The sequence below is a fragment of the Mixophyes fleayi genome, chromosome 3, assembly GCF_038048845.1.
Source record: "Mixophyes fleayi isolate aMixFle1 chromosome 3, aMixFle1.hap1, whole genome shotgun sequence".
NCBI lineage: Eukaryota > Metazoa > Chordata > Amphibia > Anura > Limnodynastidae > Mixophyes > Mixophyes fleayi.
In genome coordinates this window covers 63118671-63141238 of record NC_134404.1, presented here as the reverse complement: position 1 = coordinate 63141238, position 22568 = coordinate 63118671, and the positions used below count along the sequence as shown (strand labels likewise).

At 41.2% G+C, this 22568-nt stretch overlaps 1 protein-coding gene across 1 annotated transcript in view; it reads left to right on the top strand.

The window, feature by feature from the left end:
* The first annotated feature begins 8788 nt into the window (after positions 1-8788).
* LOC142143600 (kyphoscoliosis peptidase-like) overlaps positions 8789-22568 on the top strand; it is a 52543-nt gene continuing 38763 nt past the window's right edge. Inside the window, exons 1-2 of the mRNA XM_075201570.1 lie at positions 8789-8911; positions 11763-11828. Of these exons, the coding sequence (XP_075057671.1) occupies positions 8860-8911; positions 11763-11828 (118 nt within the window). The 5' untranslated portion in view covers positions 8789-8859. The remainder of the gene's footprint in view (positions 8912-11762; positions 11829-22568) is intronic.

Below are 22568 nucleotides of genomic sequence, written 5' to 3'. Positions count from 1 at the left end.
TTAATATTTGCTTTAAGTTGGGCCGGGTCATCTAATGTAGAGTGCAAATTATATAGTGAGGCATAGTAATCCATAAAGCGCTGTGCTATCTTTTGAGGATCAAAAAGTGGGGACCCCGCTGAATCTTTCACTGACATTATTCTGTTTCGAGTATGTCGGGCATGGAGTTTGCGGGCCAATATCGTATCGGCCTTATCTCCCTTCTCATAATATTTTTTGCTGAAACCATAGGAGAGTTTGGCTGCTTTTTTTTTTATAATATTTGATTCAATTGTCCTTTGAGAGAAAGGAGCTTGGAGTATAAACGTTTTTTAGGATTAGTTTGGTGGTGAGATGCAGTTAATTGTATCTGTTGTTCAAGATCCAGAATACGATCTCTTTCTTTCCGCCTCTTTTGTGCTGTCAATTTAATGAGGGTACCCCGTATAGTGGCTTAATGGGCCTCCCAAAGGATAGATTGCGATATGTTTGGGGTGTCATTATTGGAGATAATCAGAAATAGCTTGGGAAATCTGGGAGATATGCTCTATTTTAAGGAGTATAGACTCGTCCAGGCGCCACCTGGGGTGTGACTGAGGGAAGTGAGGCAAGCGCAGAATCAACTCGACCACTTCATGATCAGACCAGGACACCGGGGGGACCCGGACATCTACCAACCTCTGGGTTGTCAAATGCTCAACAAAAAAATAATCTATTCTTGAGTATAGGTCATGTGGTGCTGAGTAATGAGTGTAAACTATGGAAGAAGGATATAACATCATACAAGTTAAACAATTTCAGTTGGGTTTTCAATTTATTGGATTCACCGGTATGGCCCACAGATATACATGCTTGATTGGACCTATCTAAAATTGGGTCTATTATTGTATTAAAATCCCCTTCGATGATACCTCCTGCATATGAGGTTAGCTGTCGGAAAAAGCTTGCATAGAAGCTTCCCTGCTGCACGTTTGGGGAATATACTGAGGCCAGAGTTATTGGATGTTGGTTTAAGGTGCCTCTAAGGATAATACCTACCAAGAGATACATCATCTGGTAGCTATATCAAACAGTGCTATGAGTCACTGGTATGCTTCACTAATAAGTCAAACTGTGTTTACCACTGGAAGAGGTCCTCTTATTATTAAGGATCAATAGATAGTTACTGATTGTTATGAGCCGCGGTGGCTCTGGGCACCGCCGCGACTCACTTCCGGGGTTGTCTCAGCGTCCCAGACGTCGTCAGGACGACCGGAACGTCATTTCCTCCAGGTCCCGGCCATTGCCTAGGCAACGGTCGGGACGCTCTCCGATGCTAGCGCCGCTTCCCGGCATATGATAGCCGGGCGCATGCGCATTATTGGAAATGTCAGCCCAGCTGGGCAAATTATTCTCCCTGCAGGCCACTTCTGATTGGCCATCATTTGCTTAAAAGGCAGAAAGGGACAAGCCCTCCCTGCCGGTTATAGTTCCAGCTTGCTGTTGCTTGCCTGCTACAGTTCTTTGCTCTTGTTACTATTGGATTCGATTTATTGTTGCCGACCTTTGCCTGTTACTTGACTTTGTTTGATTGCCTGTGCCCCTTGACTCTTTTGCCTGGACTTCAACGCTGCTGATTTGCCTGTGACCTCTGACCTCAGTTCCGTGTACTGGATATTCTGTCTGCTGCTGGCCCTCGACCCTTGCCCGGATTTCACTCTGCTATTACTCCTTTACGCTATCGCTGGGTTCTCCCCAGTCAGCGCACAACTCACGACCCTCAGCTGTCTGCGGCCAAGTCTGTCCCCACCACTAGAGGCTCCGGCAAAAACCAGACTTCTGAGTAGACTCCGGGTTTTGTGTTGCTGGCTGTTGGGGTTCCTAACACTGATGTCCTGTAAATGTAGCAATAATTGTCCCAAAAGAAAAGTTCCTCAGAAGTAAATGTAAATTGGCAATATGCAGTCATATTCCGGAAATAATAAGTTAGGCCACTTACAATTTGTAGCAGAATATTTACCTATGTATAGTCCTTCTGCTGATCCTCTTGTTATCTCCCCTATAGTGTTTGGGGGCGATGTGTGCACTTGAACGAAGTCAGCAGAATGTATATTTCAATTGCCGATGTCTGTGCATGCGCAGTTTGTCTGCCTCATCCCTGCTGTTCCTTTTGACAGTGAGGAAGCCACTCGAGTTTCCTTTAGCATGCGGGCTAAATAAAAGATGTTAGTAGCTGCACTAATAGGTTGTCCAATTGTCAAAGGTTTTGCTTAGTATTGCTGTTGTATTTCATGAAGTGCTAAATACTACCCTTAATGCGTTTCATCATAATGTCTGTCAGGACATCCTCAGAGAAAAAAAATTCTTTCTCAGGTACTGCACTATTTTGTCTTTTAAAGTTGGAGCCGAGGCTGGTGGCAGAGCGGATTGGTGGACAGAATGATGACACATCAGATAGTCTAGTTTATGATTGGTAAAGTCTTAGTCCTGGCTGATGTACATTTGAGTTTATTCGACTTTTGTATAATAAAATTTGTTATTTTAAATGTTTGTTGTTATTTTTGTGTGTATAGGTATATATACACCTACATTCCCTATATTCAAGTCCAGCAAGTATTTCATAGTGTTTCTTATCAATAATAAATTATAATACATTTGGGGCCTGAGTCATTAAGAAGAGTAAAGCATAAAAAAGGAGTAAACTTTGCACCTGGGCTAAACCATGTTGCATTGGAGGGTGAGGTAAATTTAAATTGTGGGTACAGATTTGTAGTTGAGGTAGGGCATGTTCTAGATCAACTTTAAATTTCAGTGTAAAAATAAAGCTATCAATTATTTGTGTGTTAGATGAAAAAACAGCCATGATTTAACTTATGTGCAAAATAATAAACTAACTTTCACCACTTGCATTGTACCATGGTTTTTCCCAGAGAACATTTACTCTTTTTTTGTCTTACTTTCCTTAATGACTCAGACCCTTGGTGTCTGTAGTTAAACATAAAGAATAAATGAAAGAAATTATGTTGGGTGTTTTTAAACATCAAAAAAAAGATACAATTCTACATGCACTCACATTTTACTCTGAACATGCCCCAAATCAAACCCATTGCCTGTTTTTATACATAAATATCCCTTGGCTAGGGAGCATAGATTGTAGTTCTATAAGTGGAAAATACATAGTGTAAAACCTTGTTCAGCAAGTATACAAAGTGTACACCACACAGCCTTGAAAAAGACTATTTGCTGAAACGTGTCAGTTTTTATTGCAAACAGAAGGTCATACTGGATGATCAATTAGATCAGCATCAGGAAAATCCCAGGAAAAATATTTATGTTTGTTTCACTCTGTTCATAGGATTTTGTTCCAGGTAGAATGAGGTTATTTCGGTTTCAAAGAGTTAATGACTCATGATTGCAAGATTTATGATGGAGTTTACCTTTATTTTTCCAACAAACAATCTAAAAGTAAAAGTAAATCAAATACTTGGCTTCCAATATGTTCAAGTAACAGTCAATTTCCAGGACCCCTCTTTCACACGAAAGCTAGAAAAACAATTGGTACCTTTCTGCATCAAGGTCCAGTCATAAGGCCAGGGTCTCTCTGGCTGCATTCCAGTGTTATGCTCAGAGAACAAAGGGTCTTGTAATAAACTTACATATAAGGGTATGAATATATTTTTAGACTCTCTACTGGTACATTACTGCACATGTACAGAAGCATCTGAGACACCACCTTGGCATAATATGTGGAGATGTCTCGGCCCAGCATTGATCATATAAGCATTTTACAATACACACAGAAAAGCATGATTACAACAAAATGGAGCTCAGTGGCCATTTTGATAGGCCTGTCAAAGGTTTGTACTTATATATAGATATTTGTTTAATATAAGACACATCTTGAGTTTTATATATTGTAAGTATGATTGTATGTTTTAATAAATTGAGTTTTAAGGGTAATACACTGTGTGGAACTTTTCTTCTCTTATTTCTACTGTGAAATTTCTGGTACCAATATAGAAACAAGATATAGAAGTTATTGGTAAGCGACTCCAGTGAAGTTTGTTGGCAGTAGACGAACTGGCCACTATATCCCAGAAGACATTTTCAATACCACTGTCTGTAAGTGGAAATGAGATTGGAAATTGTTGTTCACAAGGACAAGTCACCATTGTATGGCCATTGTCACCTTAAAATGTCACTATGTGGATGATGGATTAATATTAGCCAAATGGCTACACTATAATATGGTTCTTTGTTATATTTGTTTTTTCATGTGATTGTTTGAAAATTAGTGGTTTGTATAAAAGAAAAATAATGAAGAAACTTTTTGTCTCCAGCATTAGACATACATCAACTCCTGTGAAAAAACCATGTCATTGACATTACCAACTACAAGCATTTTTCTGCAAATTTTGTGGTGAGAAAACTTTCTGTAACTCTTTTGATTGGTACGCACCATGGTCTACTATTGTTGTATTATATATTAATTAACATACCAATTGGCTTATGTCCTTTACCTGTGAGTGTGTGTGTTCCTGTAAGTGGTTTTTAGGCAGTCAGGTAGGAGTTTCCAGAGTCAACCCCTGGAGGACCCTGCAAGGACCAAGAACCTGAAGAGTAAAATTGAGTTGGATGGAGGCATTGTGTCGAGAAGAAAACCAGGAAAAGTTGAGGTGAGTCTAACTGTGAGGATTAACACCCCCTCCTCTCTAGATTTAGGCTAGTACCTGGAAGAGCAGAGCTACATGAATAAATTGTAGGGGTTTATATTGTGAAATAATTGTTGCAAGTAAGCTTGACAAGTGGTAGAGTGAACTTTGTGAGAAGAGCTTATGCTATAATTCAATGAATTTGGGGAGATGTTCCAGGTTTTGCAAATTGCTAAATATTTGACTATATGGAGGGGTTTGCTATGCTCTTTAAATATAAATGTAAGCTATTACTTTTTTAAATGTAAATGCTTAGATCAAAGATGATCCAAAATGCATAGTAAAGAAATATGAAAGTTGGCGTCTTGACGACTCCATCCTGTTGGCCCAATCGACTCATCAAGAAATTAAGGACGCAATCAAAGAATATTTTGAATTAAATACTTCAGAGGAAATAGGCATTATATGGGCAGCCCATAAGGCTACCATTCGAGGTAGATTGATAAGTAAAATTTCGGCAGCTAGAAAATTAGCATCTCAAGAAATTCTCTCCCTTGAGACCAAACTAACCTCCCTTCTTGATCAACATAAACTTCACCCATCCACGACATTACTCACACAAATTTCTGCAGTAAGAGGTCAGTTAAATGCAATTCTTTCTCGTAGAGCAGCGAACACTCTCAAAAAATTAAATCAGCAATATTACGAAAAGGCTGACAAAGCTGACTCTATGCTCGCTAACAAACTGCGGCAGAAAAAATCTCGAGGACAGATTACAAAACTCAAAAAATCTCCTAACTCGCAGCCTATGTATGACCCGGTGCAAATCGCTCAAGAATTCCACGATTATTACAAAGCTTTATACAATCTCCCCAAGACCTCAGCCTCTGTCGAATCTCTTGATACAGAAATTACATCTTTTCTGTCATCTCTCTCACTACCACATCTCTCAGACACTGATATTGCTTTTTTGAACGCGGATATCACCCAGATAGAAACAATTTCAGCGATAAAAATGATGAAATCATCATCGGCCCCAGGCCCCGATGGATTCACGGCACAATATTATAAGAAATTTGCCATAGACCTTGCCCCACATATGACAGATTTCTTTAACAACATCTTAATGGGTTCACCTTTTAATGAGGCGACGACCTTAGCCACTATCGTTGTTATACCAAACCCAGATAAAGATCCTACCTCCTGTCCCAGTTATAAGCCTATATGCTTATTAAACGTGGACCTCAAGATCTATGCCAAAATTTTAGCTAACCGCTTGAACACCCTTCTCCCCTCCTTGATCCACCCAGATCAGGTCGGATTTATACCAGGCCGCCAAGCTATAGACAACACCAGACGGGCTATTGACCTCATACATTCCATTCATTCTGGTAAATCACCATCACTAATCATGGCACTTGATGCCGAAAAAGCGTTTGATCGCATCTCTTTGACCTTTATGTCTAGGGTTTTGGGGTCAATGGGTTTCTCTGGTAAGTTTTTAGACGGCCTGTTGGCTTTATATCAGTCTCCCAGAGCAACGGTAGTGGCCAACGGAGTTGCCTCTTCCCCATTTTCAATTTCTAATGGGACGCGGCAGGGATGCCCACTTTCCCCTTTAATCTTTGCCCTGTTAATTGAACCATTAGCAGCAAAATTCCGATCTAACGGGGCGATACACGGAGGTAAAACAGGGAAATCCGAACATAAAATATCTTTATATGCTGACGAAGTTCTTTTGACTCTCTCGGATCCCGCTGTTTCTCTTCCTCCCCTTCTCACAGACATCAAAACCTACAGTTACATCTCTGGATACAAAATCAATCATCAAAAAACAGAAACTCTTGATTTCTATCTCACAGATAGTATGAAATCTTCTCTCACTCAACAATTCCTCTTCAAATGGCACCAAAAAAAGATAAAATATTTAGGCGTCTACATAACTAAACAATATAGTCAGCTTTTCCAAGCTAACTATCCTAAACTACTATCCCAAATTAAATCTGATTTAGAAACCTGGAGTAAAAACCTCATATCTTGGATAGGGCGAATCAATTCAGTCAAAATGAACATTTTGCCCAGGTCATTATATCTTTTTCAAGCCCTTCCCATACGCATCCCCCCTTATGTATTCAAATTTTTGCAACATTATACTTCACAATTCATATGGGGTAGAAAACGTCCAAGAGTTCGGCTCCTTGTCCTACAAAGGTCGACACGGGAGGGAGGTTTGGGGGTCCCTAATTTTAAAAACTATCTCTTGGCAGTGCAACTTGCCCAGTGTATTTTATGGAACTCCCCGGGCTCCTCCAGAGTTTGGGTCTCGATCGAAACCAAAAGCTTGGGTATTTCCTCCGCTTCCTCTCTCCTGTGGCTCCCTCGCACTAAACGTCCGCTCTTTATCACCCAATTGTATCGCATTCGCTCTCTCTCTGGGACCGAGCAAACTCAAAGTTTAATCTCGTCCTGGCTCCTAGTCCAATTGTTCCTCTTTTTGATAACCCAGATTTTCCACCGGGTCGTATAGTTTCGTCCTTTGAATTTTGGGAAAGGAACGATGTTTACTATCTTAATAATATCACTACAGACGCTTCTTTTCCCTCATTCGAAGACATAAAAACCAAATTCAATATTCCTAACACTTTTTTTTTTTCAATACCTGCAAATAAGAAATTTTCATTCCACCACTAAATCATCTTTAAGAATCAGGCTGTTGACCTCATTCGAGTCACTTTTCCTCCGGCGATCTTCTACCAATGGCCTTATATCTCGGCTATACGGAGAGCTGAGAGTCCCTGACTCAGACACCCAAGATTCTCATGAGCGAGTCTGGGAGGAGGATCTGGGTGGTGCTTTGGATGGGGAAGATTGGGATGAAATAAAAGCCAACATGGCCTCTAGTTCAATCTGTGTGAAGCTGAAAGAAAATGCCTATAAGCTTCTTTATCGATGGTACTTGCTCCCGACCAGATTACAAAAAATCTTTCCGGACTCATCTAGCTCATGTTGGAGAGGATGTTCGTCGGAAGGGTCCTTCCTCCATATTTGGTGGCAATGCCCCAAGCTTGCCCCATTCTGGTTGGAACTACGGAACTTTGCGTCTCAGATTCTACAGATTGACATCCCAATTTCTCCCAGGTTTTTCCTTCTCCCACTTGGGATTCCATCCGCAACTAAACATCAAACAAAAATGTTCCGCCACATAGTTTCTGCAGCACTGTGTCAAATTGCCACTAATTGGAAACAACCCTCCGCACCTACTATGCAGACAATTATTAATAGATTTTGGCACTCATACAAAATGGAGTTTATGACATGCATACTGCGCAATACCTCTAAATCATTCAACAAATTCTGGGAGCCGTGGATGTCATTTTTTCAAATCCAAATTCCTTTTGCCCTATGACTCCTCTAAAACATTCCACTTGATATCCCCCCTCAACCTGCTACCATCCCCCGCCCCCCCCTGCCCCCCCCCCCACTTCTCTTCTATCTCTTACTTTGCTTTCTTTTTCTTTTCTTCTTTTGGTGGCCTTCCACACCGCCTCCTAATCTATCTTGCCCACTTTTCTCTGACTAGCCTCTCTTTTCTGTCTCTTCTTTCTTTTATTCTTATAGTTAAAACTTGGTCAATATCAAAACTCTTTTTATTATGATATGCAATGATTGTATTAGTCCCTGAACATGCATAACCTGATTGTAACAGATTTTGTCTTGGACTGATGCTCATTATTGACCTTCTCAAAAATAAAACTTTTAAAAAAAAAAAAAGAAATATGAAAGTTACAAAACATAATGTCATAAATTACAGTGAATGAAACAATATTTGCTGTTCGTACACTTATCGAATTAAATAAAAATGGTTAAACTCTTTTGATTCCATTGCTAAAAAGTAAGCCATGTGACAGAAAACGAAAGCTATATCATGTGCTAAGATTACTAGTCATTCCATTGTAAAATGTAATAAAGTCTAGTCGAAAGTAATTAGCTTAGCCAAAGGTCATACATTCCCACTCAAGGGGCTTTTTTAGTATTCTATCCATGTGGTATATTAGATCATCATATCTGGAATTTTTTTCTACAAATAAAAGTTTGCATCACAGTTTAAAGTTCTTGTAGCTAATACAATATAAAAGCAGGAACTTATTTCATTCTGCTTATATATATCTTGGAACAATATCACAGAAGTTATCTCATTCTGCTTATATATATATATATATATCTTGGAACAATATCACAGTCTGAAGCTATGGCAAAAGATCTTACATTTTCCGCTCCTGCCAATTTACCTGCCTGCCGGTGTAAGTACTACATTCCTCTACTTCATATTGCTTATTACACTTAATACATGTATTATAAATTGGCGGTTGCTCTATAAGAACCCTGCACTGTTAAGTAGAAGTGTTGAAGTCTGCCTCAAAATCGATTAGTTGCACAATTTGATTTCTTTCAACTTTATTGTAGTAAATAGCTACCCCTAATACATCCCAGGAGTGCATACAAATCTGCAGTGCAGGGTAAATATGAAGAAAGTATGTACAAATAGGAACTATATTCTGTTGTCATTGGCTGATGTAAAGATGTCAATGGTACCAATTACAGGGGCAAGATCAACTGTCTTCTTACTTCATGTGTATAAATATCTTGTCACATGACACATTTTTCTTCCGTTATCAAGACCAGTATAATAACCAGAAATGATGTGAATGGGACATCTTAATGGAGATTGCCTTCCTCCCACCTCCTGATACTGTGTGCTATGGTTACTGAGTAAGACAATGTTTAGATAAGGGAAATAAAATGTGTGAGATGCAGTAGTTCTGCAATGAGAAAATCATACATAAGGTGATACCTGAGCATTTCCTACACAGTGACAATGTTCAGTATCCCTTTGAGTGGCCCATTGGCTACCTCACCAATTCTGATCTAATGCTACTTTAATCAGTTAAATAAACAGTCAAGGGTGAATGCTTCAAAAGAGGCTCTTCTAAGTTCATTATACCTCTCAAGGCTGTGAACTCTTTATTTCAATGGGAATAGTCTCCTATTTGACATGAGGGGTAAAGTGATTAGCCAAATTTATTTTAAGTACAACTGAGTCATTTTTGGAAATGCTCATGGAGATAGAAAGCCAGAATCCAGTTGATAACATAGGTTAAATCCACAGTAAAACAAGTGTTAATATTAGAAAGATGATCAATATTTACATATGGTAAAATAAGAAAAGTCTAGCTATCCCAATATAGCCATAGCATCCCAGTTATCATGTGTTACCGCTGCTAGTGACACTTAAAGGATCATTTGTTATTTATTGATTTATGTTTTTAGGTGTTTTGCTTTTTACCTCCAGTTTGTGTTTGTTTGTTCGTCTTTTTGTCCAGTACTTTTATGTTATACTGTTTAGTCAATTACCTTTTTTTCATTGATTTTATCTAATGTTTCTTATTGTTTCTTATTCTATCTCCACACAACTCTGGAGTTAATATAACCGTTTTTCATTATTAATTGATATCTTGAAAGTTTTTTTAGAGACTAATGTGGTCATTTTTGGGAAGCAATAATAACACAAATAATTTATGGTACCATTTAACAATGATCTTAAGTCAACTGTGTAAACTTATATTTCCAGAACAGTCCAAGTTTTTTCCCATTTGTCATTTTGAAATACTTATTTTTAAGGATTCAGACCAGATACATGGTTTAGCAGAAAAGGTTGTTATAACTGTTTAAACATTAGGCAGGTTTTATAGCATGAGCAAACTTAAGGACCTTCTTATAAATGATCACAATTATTGATTATCAACTTTCAGTTCTATTTGCTGTTTACTGCACCTGAAATCACTGATCATTTCCTCTATTCAAGAAGAGTCAGAACTGTTTTCAGTGTAATTAATGGAAAGTTCTTGATAGAGTTCTTCAGAAACTGTCGTTTCAATATCCGCAATACTGTAATGTAATTTTTCAAAGGGGACTAGCAGCCATTTAAAATGAAAATCATTAGCCAAAGGTAAAACAGTAACAGAAAATTAATAAAAATTTAAATAAGGACTGCCTTGAAACTGATGAATAGATGGTGACTACTTGCTAAGATTGTCGCTACTGCACCTGGTGTCTAATGCACCCCTGGTCTTCTCGAGGGACCCTCACAAAGAGTTTTGTGTTTTACTTCATGGGAAGTCCAGGTTGTGGTTCTCAAGGACAGCTTTCAGCGAAGTAGGAGGTACATGTGGAAGGTCATACAGTCTGGGATCAAGCTGAACGGGTAGTGCAGTGCCAAAGGGAAATCCAGGAGAGAAGTCGAGGTAGTCAGAGATCAGATGCTGAGCGTCCAAAGGAACAATGCAGAGTCCAAGAGAATAGTCCGGGAGAAGCCGGGTTAGAAAGCCAATAGTGATACCAATCAGGAGCGCAGGAGCAAGGTATGACCTAATACTCTGGCACCATAATGGTGCAAGTGTCCAGTTTATATAGGGGAGAAAGGGGAGCTAATTGCTGGCAGCAGTGATGCCACATGCTCCCGCTGGGTTAGAAACAGCAAGCATGCGCGGTGCTGCCAGTAGTGATGCGTCTGGTTACCGAGCAACCAGACGCGAGACCAGTAGACACAGACTGCACTGGAGAGAAGAAGCAGGGATGGCGCCTGACAAAGACATTTGCATGTTGCGTGATAAGGTCTCCAATTTCCACAAGAGTGTGGGATCCTTGGTTCAAGTTCTACCGCTCTCCATTCACTGGCACCCTGAAATCTAACTACATCACTCCCCCTCACATGCCCCTTTCCTTCTGTGATTCGTGTTTGAGGCATTGGCACTTCCGTCCCTAGTCCCTCAGCCCCCCAATACTCCCTTGTTCTTTATTTTTCGTCTATGCTGCTAGATGAATTGTCTCCAACTCAGCGGGATATGATCTAAAATGATTTATTAGAGATCTGGATCCAATTGTAAGATTTCTCTGTTTTCTCGCCATTGATGATTGAACGTAACTACAAATTTGAACTGTTTATTATCTGATTTTTGATTTTTGTGTTGGGAATAGTAATTTTACCCTATTGATTTTTTTTAGAATCGTTGTAGGTTCTTTTCAACAATTTCTGACTGTAGCCTCTTTTTGTTAATCTCTCTTTCAAATCTGCTGATCGTTGTATGAATGTAGCTGAATCGCAACAATATCGCCTTGTATGGAGGAAATCCCCCTTTGCTACTGCTCCTATGGTTGCAGGTAAGTGTGAATTTTCAGCATGCAGGATTGCTGTTTGTTGCAGTAAGTTTTCTGTGTATGGCTTACCATTTTTTTAGTATCTGATATTAATATATTTAGATCAAGGAAGGTGACTTGTTGAGAGTTGATTTCTGATGCTAGTTTAAAATTAATGTCATTAACATTTCATCCAGAGATAAATTCATGGAATTGATCTTTATTGCCTCCACAGATTATCAGTATGTCACCTATAAATCATAAAGTTACAAATTTGGTATAATTTTCTTTGTCTGGAGTAAAATCAACCACCCACTCAAACCACCCTAGGTAAATGTTTGCATAGGTGGGGTCACATGCTGTGCCCATTGCTGTTCCTCAGGACTATAGGTAAAAGTTTTCATTGAATATAAAATTAGTTTTGGCTAATACAAATTGTAATAGATCTAGGATAAATTCGTTATGATCACAGCTTGTTTTCATTTGCAAGAAGTATCTGAACGCTTTAAGACTTTTCTGATGTGGTATACTGGTATACAGTGATTCCACATCAACTGTACATAACCAAAACTTGGCGTCTAGGGTTAGGTTTTGTAATTTGCCCAGGCAACCCATTGTGTCTCTTATGTAGGAGGGTATTGTAACTACAAATTCACGTAGATATGTATCCACGTAGATGCTTGCTCTTTCTGTTAAATTGTCAATTCCAGACACTGTTGGTCTTCCAGGAAGATGCTTTCCCTTTTTGAGAGGAAATCGTTATGTTTTATGTTAATGATGCCATTGTCATATGGTGCCATCATCATACACATGCAGGAATGGCCGCGCACAATGGCTATAATAGAAACAACTAAATATATGAGCTTTTAATATGCTCTATCGATCGCTAGGTGTATTTGTCTATATATTCTTCCTAGAGGAATGATAAATATTTTATTTATCCTTTCAGTCTAACATGGAAAAGTATTCCTTTAAGTGAAGTAGTATAGACAGCATATAACTTAAAAACATGTATAAGCAGTTGTGTGTTGCAGCAGTGTTATAAATGAAATCGGGAAGTTTAAAACATGCTGATTTGAATACCAAATGTATTTTATCTATCTCTCTCACTTCCCCTTAAGAAAGGGTTAATATTCACAACTTCTTTATCCAATCCAATACGGGAAAATACGAATTACTGATTGGTTCTTGGGGCTTTATAAACCCTGCTCAAGATGACAACTAGTTTGCCTATATATAAAGCTTAACAGAGAAAGGTGCTTCGGTGTTTTTTCCTGTGCATGACAAATCTTTTATATGGAGCAAATTAAGCTTGAATAGCACCTTTCAATGATAGCTGCAGAAACAATACTGCCCAACCCCAAGTAAGATTTATGACAGGCAGTTAGCAATTAAGTCCCGCCTTAACTTATCCTTCTTCAGAGGTAAAATTCTCTTTTTGTATTTGCAAGTCTATGATTAGTAACAACAAACTAACTGCAGTTTATCTCTCCTGCTATACTCATTATACAGCTCTTCAGTGATATTCACTAACTCAAACGGCAATGTGAATTTCTCCTACTACTATAATAGAAAAATCCTGCTGTAGTTTTAACAACCTAAAAGGTTGGAATTACAACAAGACATCGTAGGTGATATGCTAGAGAAGATAATAGCAATTACTTTTACCATGACAATATAATAGACAATATGGATGTACGATCAATGGTCTTTTCTATTGGCTGAGATTAAAGCAGACAGCCAAAATAACCATCGCGATCATTGTCCATTTTTAATGGAAGCAATACAAATTCTATACACTAAACATCTGGAATGATAAGAATAAACGCATGAGAATGCGTCTTTCATTACAAGTTATAATTAATACCAGATAGCGTTATTAGAATACTGATATAAATTGAATATTAAATGAGTATCAATTGTTAAATAGGAGATTGGAACTCCTTCTCCTCAGCTGACAATCATTGGTAGGGTGTTTTATCAATAAACAGAGATTCATGTAAATTTATAGAATAAGAGTCATGCACAGTAAGTTTTAAATCCCTTTATTTCACATTTTTTCACTTACTTATTTTGTTGCTTTTTAAAGAAGTTTTTTACATAGATGAATAAAAGTTATGTTTTATACTGTTCAAGCGTTTGGTATATGTGTAATAAAGTATAATTAAAGGGACCACATATTGCACCATAATCAGATCCAGTTCTTTTCTTTTCCTTCATACTTAGTAATCTAATGGAGACAGGCGGCCAGGCAGCAAATCAGTCTACTGCCAGGCTGCTTGTCTTTGTGGCGCACAGCCGCAGAGCTATTAGCCTCTGCAGAGAACGTAGGTCAGCAGGTAAGTACAAGAGGCTGGGAGGTAGGGGTGTTAAATGCCTGGCATTGTGAATGTATATAGAATTGTGTGTGTGTGTGTCTTCCCTACCCCCAGCTAGGCTGTGTCTTAAACTGTATAAAACAGCACTGGTTTGTACTGAAATGTATCATTATTGTTCCATCTGACTTTCTGATCACTGGTACCTTCAACGAGTGTGAACTGTCCTTATCAGGACAGCTAAATAAACATCACTTGCTTCAATACCTGCTTGACAACTTCTTCCCTGCTGTAATTTCCTGTGATTTACAGATTAATCCAAAATCTAATCTGTTTCCGGCTGTTCTGAGGTTTGGACCCAGCTTTCCAGTACCACCGCTCTGCCTGTTACCAAGCAGCTCTGGCCAATGTGATAGGCCAGGGAGGATTCATCCTCAGCACCCGTGAACTAAAGGAAGAGGCGCTGAGGGAATGGCACCGACAGCATCGTAGTCAGGGGGAGGAAGCTGATGGTGGCAGTGGCCCAGTTGACGACCAGGAGCTTGGTGAACCAGACCCCCAGACAGCAGAGTCCACTACTCAACAGACTGTACCCACACATTAAGCACCTCTGTCCTATGATGAGTGCAGGGCTAAAAATCCAGCTGGCGGCCTTAGAGGACAATGTGACTGCAGCTGAGCTGGCACAGGTCATTGAGGCATGGCACCAAGAGGGAAGGGCGCCAGCCATGCAGTCTAGGGAGGAGGCACACCCTAGGAAATCAGGCCTGTCATCTCTACCTTGCCATAAATTTGTGGACTATGTTGGGAATATTGATGAGCACCTGCAGGTATTTGAAAGGACTTGTACTCAGAGAGAAATGGGTTAAGCATCTTGTGCCAACACTACAAGGGCACACAGTGGAGGACTACCTTGGTGTGCCCTCTGAAGACTGTGTGGACTATGAGATGCCAGGCACCCTGGAGGCTGCCGCCCAGTGGGCTGATCAGTTTGTGGCAGTGAGGCAACACTGACAGAAGCACCAGGTTAACAGCCCACACTAAAGGACTGTACAATCAGGGGGGCACCCCTCTTTTACTCACCCCCAAAAGCAAGTATCCAACCAATCGGGTAACATTCGCCAGCCACCGCCCTGTCCTGTTCCTGGGAGTTATCAGAGACCACTGGAGCCCAGGCTGGAAAAAATGTGCTAAAGCTGCGGACAATCCTGTCCCCTAAGGATGGACTGTCCCACAGCCCCAGCACCGCAGACTCGTGCCCCTAATCTGAGTCTTGGGGCCCGGCTGACTTGCTTAACTGTTGAAGGTGAGCCATTAGAGACTGTTTTCGCCCATGACAGCCCAACAGAGTGTGGCGTGTCTGAAGGTAACTTGGAGGGAAGAGTCACCTGAGTGTCCAAAAGACCCCCCAAAAAACATGTGGAGGAACCTGCAGCCGGTCCAAGTGGGAGCCCTGCAGGGAGAAGGGCTGAGAACCTTAGGGAAATCGATAACTGTAGTGAGCCCTATCTTATTGATCCTGCTGCAGTATTGCAGGGTTGCACTGCCAAAGTTACTGAGGCAGATGGACTGAAGGAGGAAGTGTGTGTCGCAAGAATGTATCTGGACTAGGCAGATGGCCAGAAGTTGCGAAATGTTGTCATTATGGATGGTCTCCCAACCAATGTTATCTTGGGCAATGATGTTGGTGGTGGAATTGTGACCACATTTCTCAACTCCATTACCCGGAGCCAAGCTGTCTGACAGCAGTCTTCAGGATCTACACCTGCACAACCAAGCCCAGAGGAAAAGACCACAGCTGCTTGAAAAATGCCATCACCAGCAACCACAGCTTCAGCCAGCCCAGAGGAAAATACTCTGCTATTTCTTCAGGAAACAGCCAGCTCTTTGCCTCTGAAAAGAATATGTCCACTAGCAACACAGATGATGTTGTTTCCTGCCATCCTGATCTTGTGGGGGTGCCTGGTGATACGCCTGTCCCTAGCAGTATGCCAGCTCCGGCGGTGAGTATAGCTGATCACAGTGACCCCCCTTTGACTGACCCCACTTTGATTGACCCTAGTAACCCCAACAAAGACGCCCCTGCAGCGTATCCTGACTTAGACGATAGTATGGGCCGCAGGGAAGAGTTCAGGACAGCTCAGCTCTCTGATCCCATGCCGGAAGTCATGAGGCGCCAGGCTGGCAGCGGCCTTCCAGGGATAGAGGTATGGAGTGCGACCTGGTGTAAAAGTTTGTTGTACCGTGTAGCTAGGAAGATAGATGGGGATAGATTAGTCCTGGAACATGTTCAACTGGTGGTACCACGGGTCTTTCGTGCACAACAGATGTCCATTGTCCACGAAATCCCTATGGCAGGACATCAGCGTCTTGTGCGCACCAGTGCTTGTGCTCCCCTATGGTCCTTGCCAATAGTTGGAGAACCTTTTCAGCAAGTGGCTGAGACATAGTAGGTTCCCTGCCTGTGCCCAGCCGGGGAAGAAGTACATCCTCACCGTGGGTGACTATGCTACCCGATATCCAGAGGCTGTCCTCCATAACGGCAGAAAAGATAGCGGACGAGCTGCTATGAGTATTTAGCAGAGTAGGGTTCCCTAGGGAGATTCTAACTGATCAAGGAACACAGTTCATTAGTGAACTGGTCCAGTGTCTCTGGGCAAAGTGCGGAGTGTGGCAACTCCGTATTGCCCCCTACCATCCCCAGACTAAAAACCTGTGCGAGATGTTCAATGGCACTCTGATGCACATGCTATAGACATTTGTAACTTTGGAGTAGGGGGGGACTGTGAACGCTACCTGCAACACCTCCTGTTTGCTTATCGGGATGTGCTGCAGGAGTCTACCAGTTTCTACCCTTTAAACTGCTGTATGGCCGCAGAGTCAGTGGACCTCTTGACTTGTTCCAGGAGACTTGTGAAGGGGAGCTACCCACTCAGGATGTCTCTGTGGTGGAGTATGTATTGTAGCTCAGAGATGGGTTAGAGAATCTCATGGGGCTCGTGAAGGCTAACCTAGCAGAAGCGCAGGTGAAACAGAAGACTTGGTATGATCAGGGCATGCGTGCCAAAGTATTTAAGGTAGGGCAGAAGGTTCTTGTTCTGGTGCCCACATGCCAGAACAAGCTCCAGGTTGCATCGAGGCCTACCACGTGAATATCTTGAAGGCATACCATGAGCATTTGGAGTCGATAGCAGCAGTTTACTGTTTACCGACTGAGGAACCAGGAAGTGATCCACTACCTGACCTCCTCGTGGATGCCCGAGGTGAAAGTGGTGTAGAGGAAGTGGGGTGGGATGAGCAGATGAGTGCCCAAAAGATGGAGCATTTTGAAGCAGTGCTGTGGCCTTTTGTTACTTAGTTTAGTAGGAAGCCCAGGCAGACTTCCATGATGATGCACCCCGTGGACACTGGTGAGCATAAGCCAATTAGGCAATTTTGCTGGATAGAGTTCAGTGTTACCTAAAAGACATTTTCATTTTCAGTAAGATTTGGGAAGATAATCTGGAGCAAGTAGAGCTGGTTTTAGGAAAGATTGGGTAGGCATGTCTGACTGTTAGGGCAGAAAATTGTCAGATAGGGATGTCAGAGGTACAGTACCTGGGACATCGTGTGAGGGGAGGTAATGTTAGTTCAGAACCAGCTAATGACTGCAGGGTACTACAGAATTTCTGTCCCAGACTTTAGTACTGTAGCGAAGTCCCTGACAGATCTCAGTAAGAAAAAACTCCCCAAAGTAGTGGACTGGACACCTGCTTATGAGCTGGCATTTCAGTCATTACAGGAAGCCCTGGTTCGTGCTCCCGTACTGATGGCGCCCAATTAAGACAAGGACTTTATTGTGCAGACTGATGCATTACAGTTTGGACTGGAAGCAGTACTTAGCCAGGTGGGGTCAGATGGGAAGAGCATCTGCCTATTTGAGCAGAAAGCTGCTGAAAAAGGAGATGGGGTATGCCACAATTTAAAAGGAGTGTTTGGCCAATGTTTGGGCATTGAAAAAACTTCAATCTTATTTGTATGGGTGACATTTTAATGTGGTGACTGTCATAATCCTTTAAAGTGGCTGCAACACACCTCAGGGGAGTATGGTAGACTATTGAGATGGAGCCTTGCAATGCAAATGTATGACTTTCACATAATTCACAAGCAAGGAAAGTTCACAGCAATGTGGATGGACTGTCTTAGCAGGAAGAACTGGATCCTCCGGTTCACCTCCAATAACCTCAAGAGACAGCAGCACCGGGGACCAAATCGTGAGGACATGGCCCACTGGTGGCCCACATGGACAAGGGAAGGAGTGAGGCTGTATCACCTATAAATAATTTATCGTAATAATATATTTAAATTATTAGCACAGTGTGCCAATTTATACACAATACAGAGGGCAGTCTGGTGACTGCCACACAATAAATAGCTTCCTTGGGACTGCCACACAGTACATAGTACTCTTGTGACCACCAAACAACAGATAGCACTGTTGTCACCACCACAAAATACAGAGTTCAACCTTGTGACTGCTACACAATACAGAGAGCAATCTTGTCACTGCCACACAATACAGCGGGAAAGCTTGTCACTGCCACACAATACAGAAAGCAGCCATGAGACCACCACCCAAAACAAAGATAAAACTATGATTTTTATTGATATAAACTGTGCATGTAATGTGTAGGAACGTGATTATCAGCTGTTAGCACCTCAACTGGCCAAATGGGATTGTATAAGATTTGTTATATATAAGGATGAGCGGGCTCGAATTATCGCAATCTGACCCCACCCGAACAGTGCGGATCCGAGGGCGATCCGAGCACTGTTCGGGTATTTCCGGCGAGAGAAAGAATGAAAACGAGGCTCTGACTCCAAATCCCGCCATCGGATCTCACGATACTCGGATTCTATAAATTCTCTGCTTGCCGCCGCCATCTTCAGTCGGGCATTGATCAGGGTAGCGTGAGGATCGGTTTTTACCTTGGAGTCATACTGTAAGTCAGTAAGCATATTTTATAAACAATATGTTAGTAGGTAGAGCTAAGGTTTATTTTTCAGTTATGTAATGTAACATTTTCACAGCATTCCTAAACATTGTGTCCAGATGTCAACTTTGACTCTGCGCATCAGCTTTGCAATCCACAGTCTATATTTGTAGGGTACATGAATTTATCTGTCAAAGGTAATAGGATGTTCTACGCTGCCATAGTTACAGTATGTAGATTGTTTGGGATAATGCTCTGCACTTTCATTGGTACACTTGCTAATATATATATATATATATATATATATATATATATATATTATATTACTTGCTAAAGTGGATATGCTTGTAATTAGTTGACAAACATCTAAGACAAGAGTGACAAGTCTCTACCCAAAATCCCTTGATGCCTGTTTTTAATCCTGCATGTGTTGGTGCTATCTGGAAAGGAATCAGAATACTGTAGTATTTGGTAATACTTTCAAGTGATTCACTTTCTCCTTTCAGTCATGTATTATACAATGAAATATACATTGTAATATTTTACCATTATAGCTTCAATTAAACATATCCTGACTAAAATGCAACTTGATGTTAATTAAAGAACAACCATTTGTGTGTCAGACAAAATATTTAAAGTAACAACATGAAGATATTGAAATTTAGGTAATGACTCAAAGTTTGATCACAACATTTAAGTGTGCAAAACAATCCTTTTTGTCACATTTTAGCTTCCTTAGCTGTGTGGTAAGTGTACATGATTTTAGTAATAGAGATCTATACTCTGTGCATTTCAGCACAGGGTATCAGGGGCGCACAGAGGATTTTTAAGGGGGGGGTTTCCCCTTCTCCCAAAAAAAAAATAAAAAAAAATGAGATAGCTGTCGCGCATGCATCCTGCAGTAAAAAGGAATTTCTACTGCAATATATAACTACGTTCACTGTTCCACTTGTGTCGCTTAGCTTAGACATCCAGCTACCTCGGTGCAACCTTTTGGACTAAAAACAATATTATGAGGTATGAGGTGTTCAGAATAGACTGGAAATTAGTGGAAATTAATGTAATTGAGGTTAATAATAGCGTAGGAGTGAAAAAACCCCAAAAATATGGATTTTAGCACTTTTTATGCTTTTTAAAAAAAAACCAGAACCCAAAACCCAAAATCAGAACCAAAACCTTTCGTGGGGTGTTTTGGCAAAACCAATCAGAACCCAAAACCTCAAGCTAATCAGAACTCAAAACCCAAAATACGAAAAGTGGCCGGTGCACACCCCTAGTTATATATAACTTTTCTGTATGCATACATCTGAGCAGACTTCAAAATACAAATAGTCATCCACAGTTAACTGTCAATGACACCAGGGTATAATCTCCATGGAAAAAGTTGTTAAATTTGTTGTAACAAAAATAACTTACCCCTACACCAGTGATAGCTAACCTGTGACACTCCAGGTGTTGTGAAACTACAAGTCCCATCATGCTTTGCCAGCTATCAGCTAGTTATCTACTGGCAAAGCATGCAGGGGCTTGTAGTTTCACAACACCTGGAGTGTCACAGGTTAGCCATCACTGCCCTACACTAATGCACACGGGCCATTCACACATGCATATTATATTTTTACAAATCACCTGTTGTCACATATTCCCTGCTGGGCCTGTTGTCACATATCCCCTGTTAAAAATAAAGTGTTCCTACCTGTTGTGCTGATCGCCGGTGACCTCAGTCTGGGACTGGATGGAAGTTGGTACAACACGAGTCACACAGAATGAGTCACACACAGCCTCTGTAGGTGCACCCCCACCCCATTCAGCAACAGGCAGCCTCCCGATTGGCTGCCTGTTGCTCTGCAACAACGGGACTGCTCCCTGACAACTAGAAAAACCGTCAGCGTACACTCCAAATCACCACCCCACACCGGTCATTGCACCAAACCCCGCCCCTCAAAAAAAAGAGGCCTGGGGCTGCAGTCCCTTCAGGTCCATTGTTAATCCAGCCCTGAGTATCTTATTCTTTTCTTTACACATTTTACTGTATTCAATTTTAGCCTCACATGGCCATATGGGCTGATGTACTATCACTGGGTATGTTGCCCTGTTTGTCATGTGAAATAAAAGGCAAACACATTCAAACCATTGGTTTAACCTACATTTTGAAACTCTCTGTCCTGACCTGAGGGCTTCAGATGTTGCAATGAAAGTTGTTATTGTTGTAGGTGACTGCTATAGTTCTCAGGGTGTTGAATGAAATTCTACGGCAAGTGGGGGAATATAGAAGAAAAATGGATTTCAGCCACTATGTAATATTTTTAAAATGTTTTCTAATGAGAGTGGTTTAGGTGCAGGGAACATGATCTCCAGGTTACCTCAAAACATTAAACACTTCCTTGGTCCCACGATACAGCAATAGCAGGTCTGGTAATAGACTGTAGAGCAACATATCAGTATGGGAGGCTTATAGTTTGTGGTAGTAGAAGCGCTAGCATTCTGTTGAACTTTACGGTTACCTTCCTTGCTGCGGCCAACAGGCTCCAGGAAAGTATACAATTCCGTTAGTCAGATCTAGAGCTTAAACAAACAAAATGAAGAACCCGGTCTAAATGTCCTGATTAAGGAAATACTCAATCTAAAGTAACTGGAACATGATTTATTAAATTATATTTCTCCGCTCTCCTGCCCTGATTCCTCTATAAACTCCATTTCTCTTGGGAGCTGTATGCTCTAATCTAGGGGAGGAAACCACAATGTAATAGCCATGTGTATCGGAGCTTAAAGACAACATTACATAAAACAAAAAGACATTAATCTTCCGTACTCACCAAATACATTATTATTACTATTCTTGCTACTTCAAGCTGTACTCTGCATTAAAACAGGGAATGTTAGTTCCACATAATATACAGTATGTTAAGCTGACCAACTCACACCAAAGTCTTTTCCTTTTGGCCATGCCTACATTAAATATAAACAGGAATTCAAACTGAATTTCAATATGATCATACCTATGCTTTTGTACTGGGCAGTGTCTTAACTGCACACTGTTAGGAACCCCTCCAGCCTGCACAACACAACCCGGAATCTACTCTGCCAATCAGGTGTTCACTGGATCCCCTGATGGTGGGGACAGACTGGGCCGCAGACTGACAGAGGGTCGTGAAGTGTGTACCAGCTGGGGAGAACCCAGGCAAGCGGAGTGAGGTCCACGCAGAGGTCAAGGGCCGGCAGCAGACAACAGTACCAGTAAACAAGCCGAGGTCAGGGGTCACAAGCGGATAGCAGAAACGGTAAACAGGCCAGAGATCAGGGTCACAGGATACACAAGCGAAGTCCAATTCAGAGCCAAGGGTCATACACGGGAAATCAGTAGAGGTTCAGAAGACAGGAACGGGAACAAGCAGGTCAGCAGACTGGAGTGTAGAAGCTATAACCGGCAATGAGGTAGTGGACCTCATTGCCTTAAATATCAGTACCAGCCAATC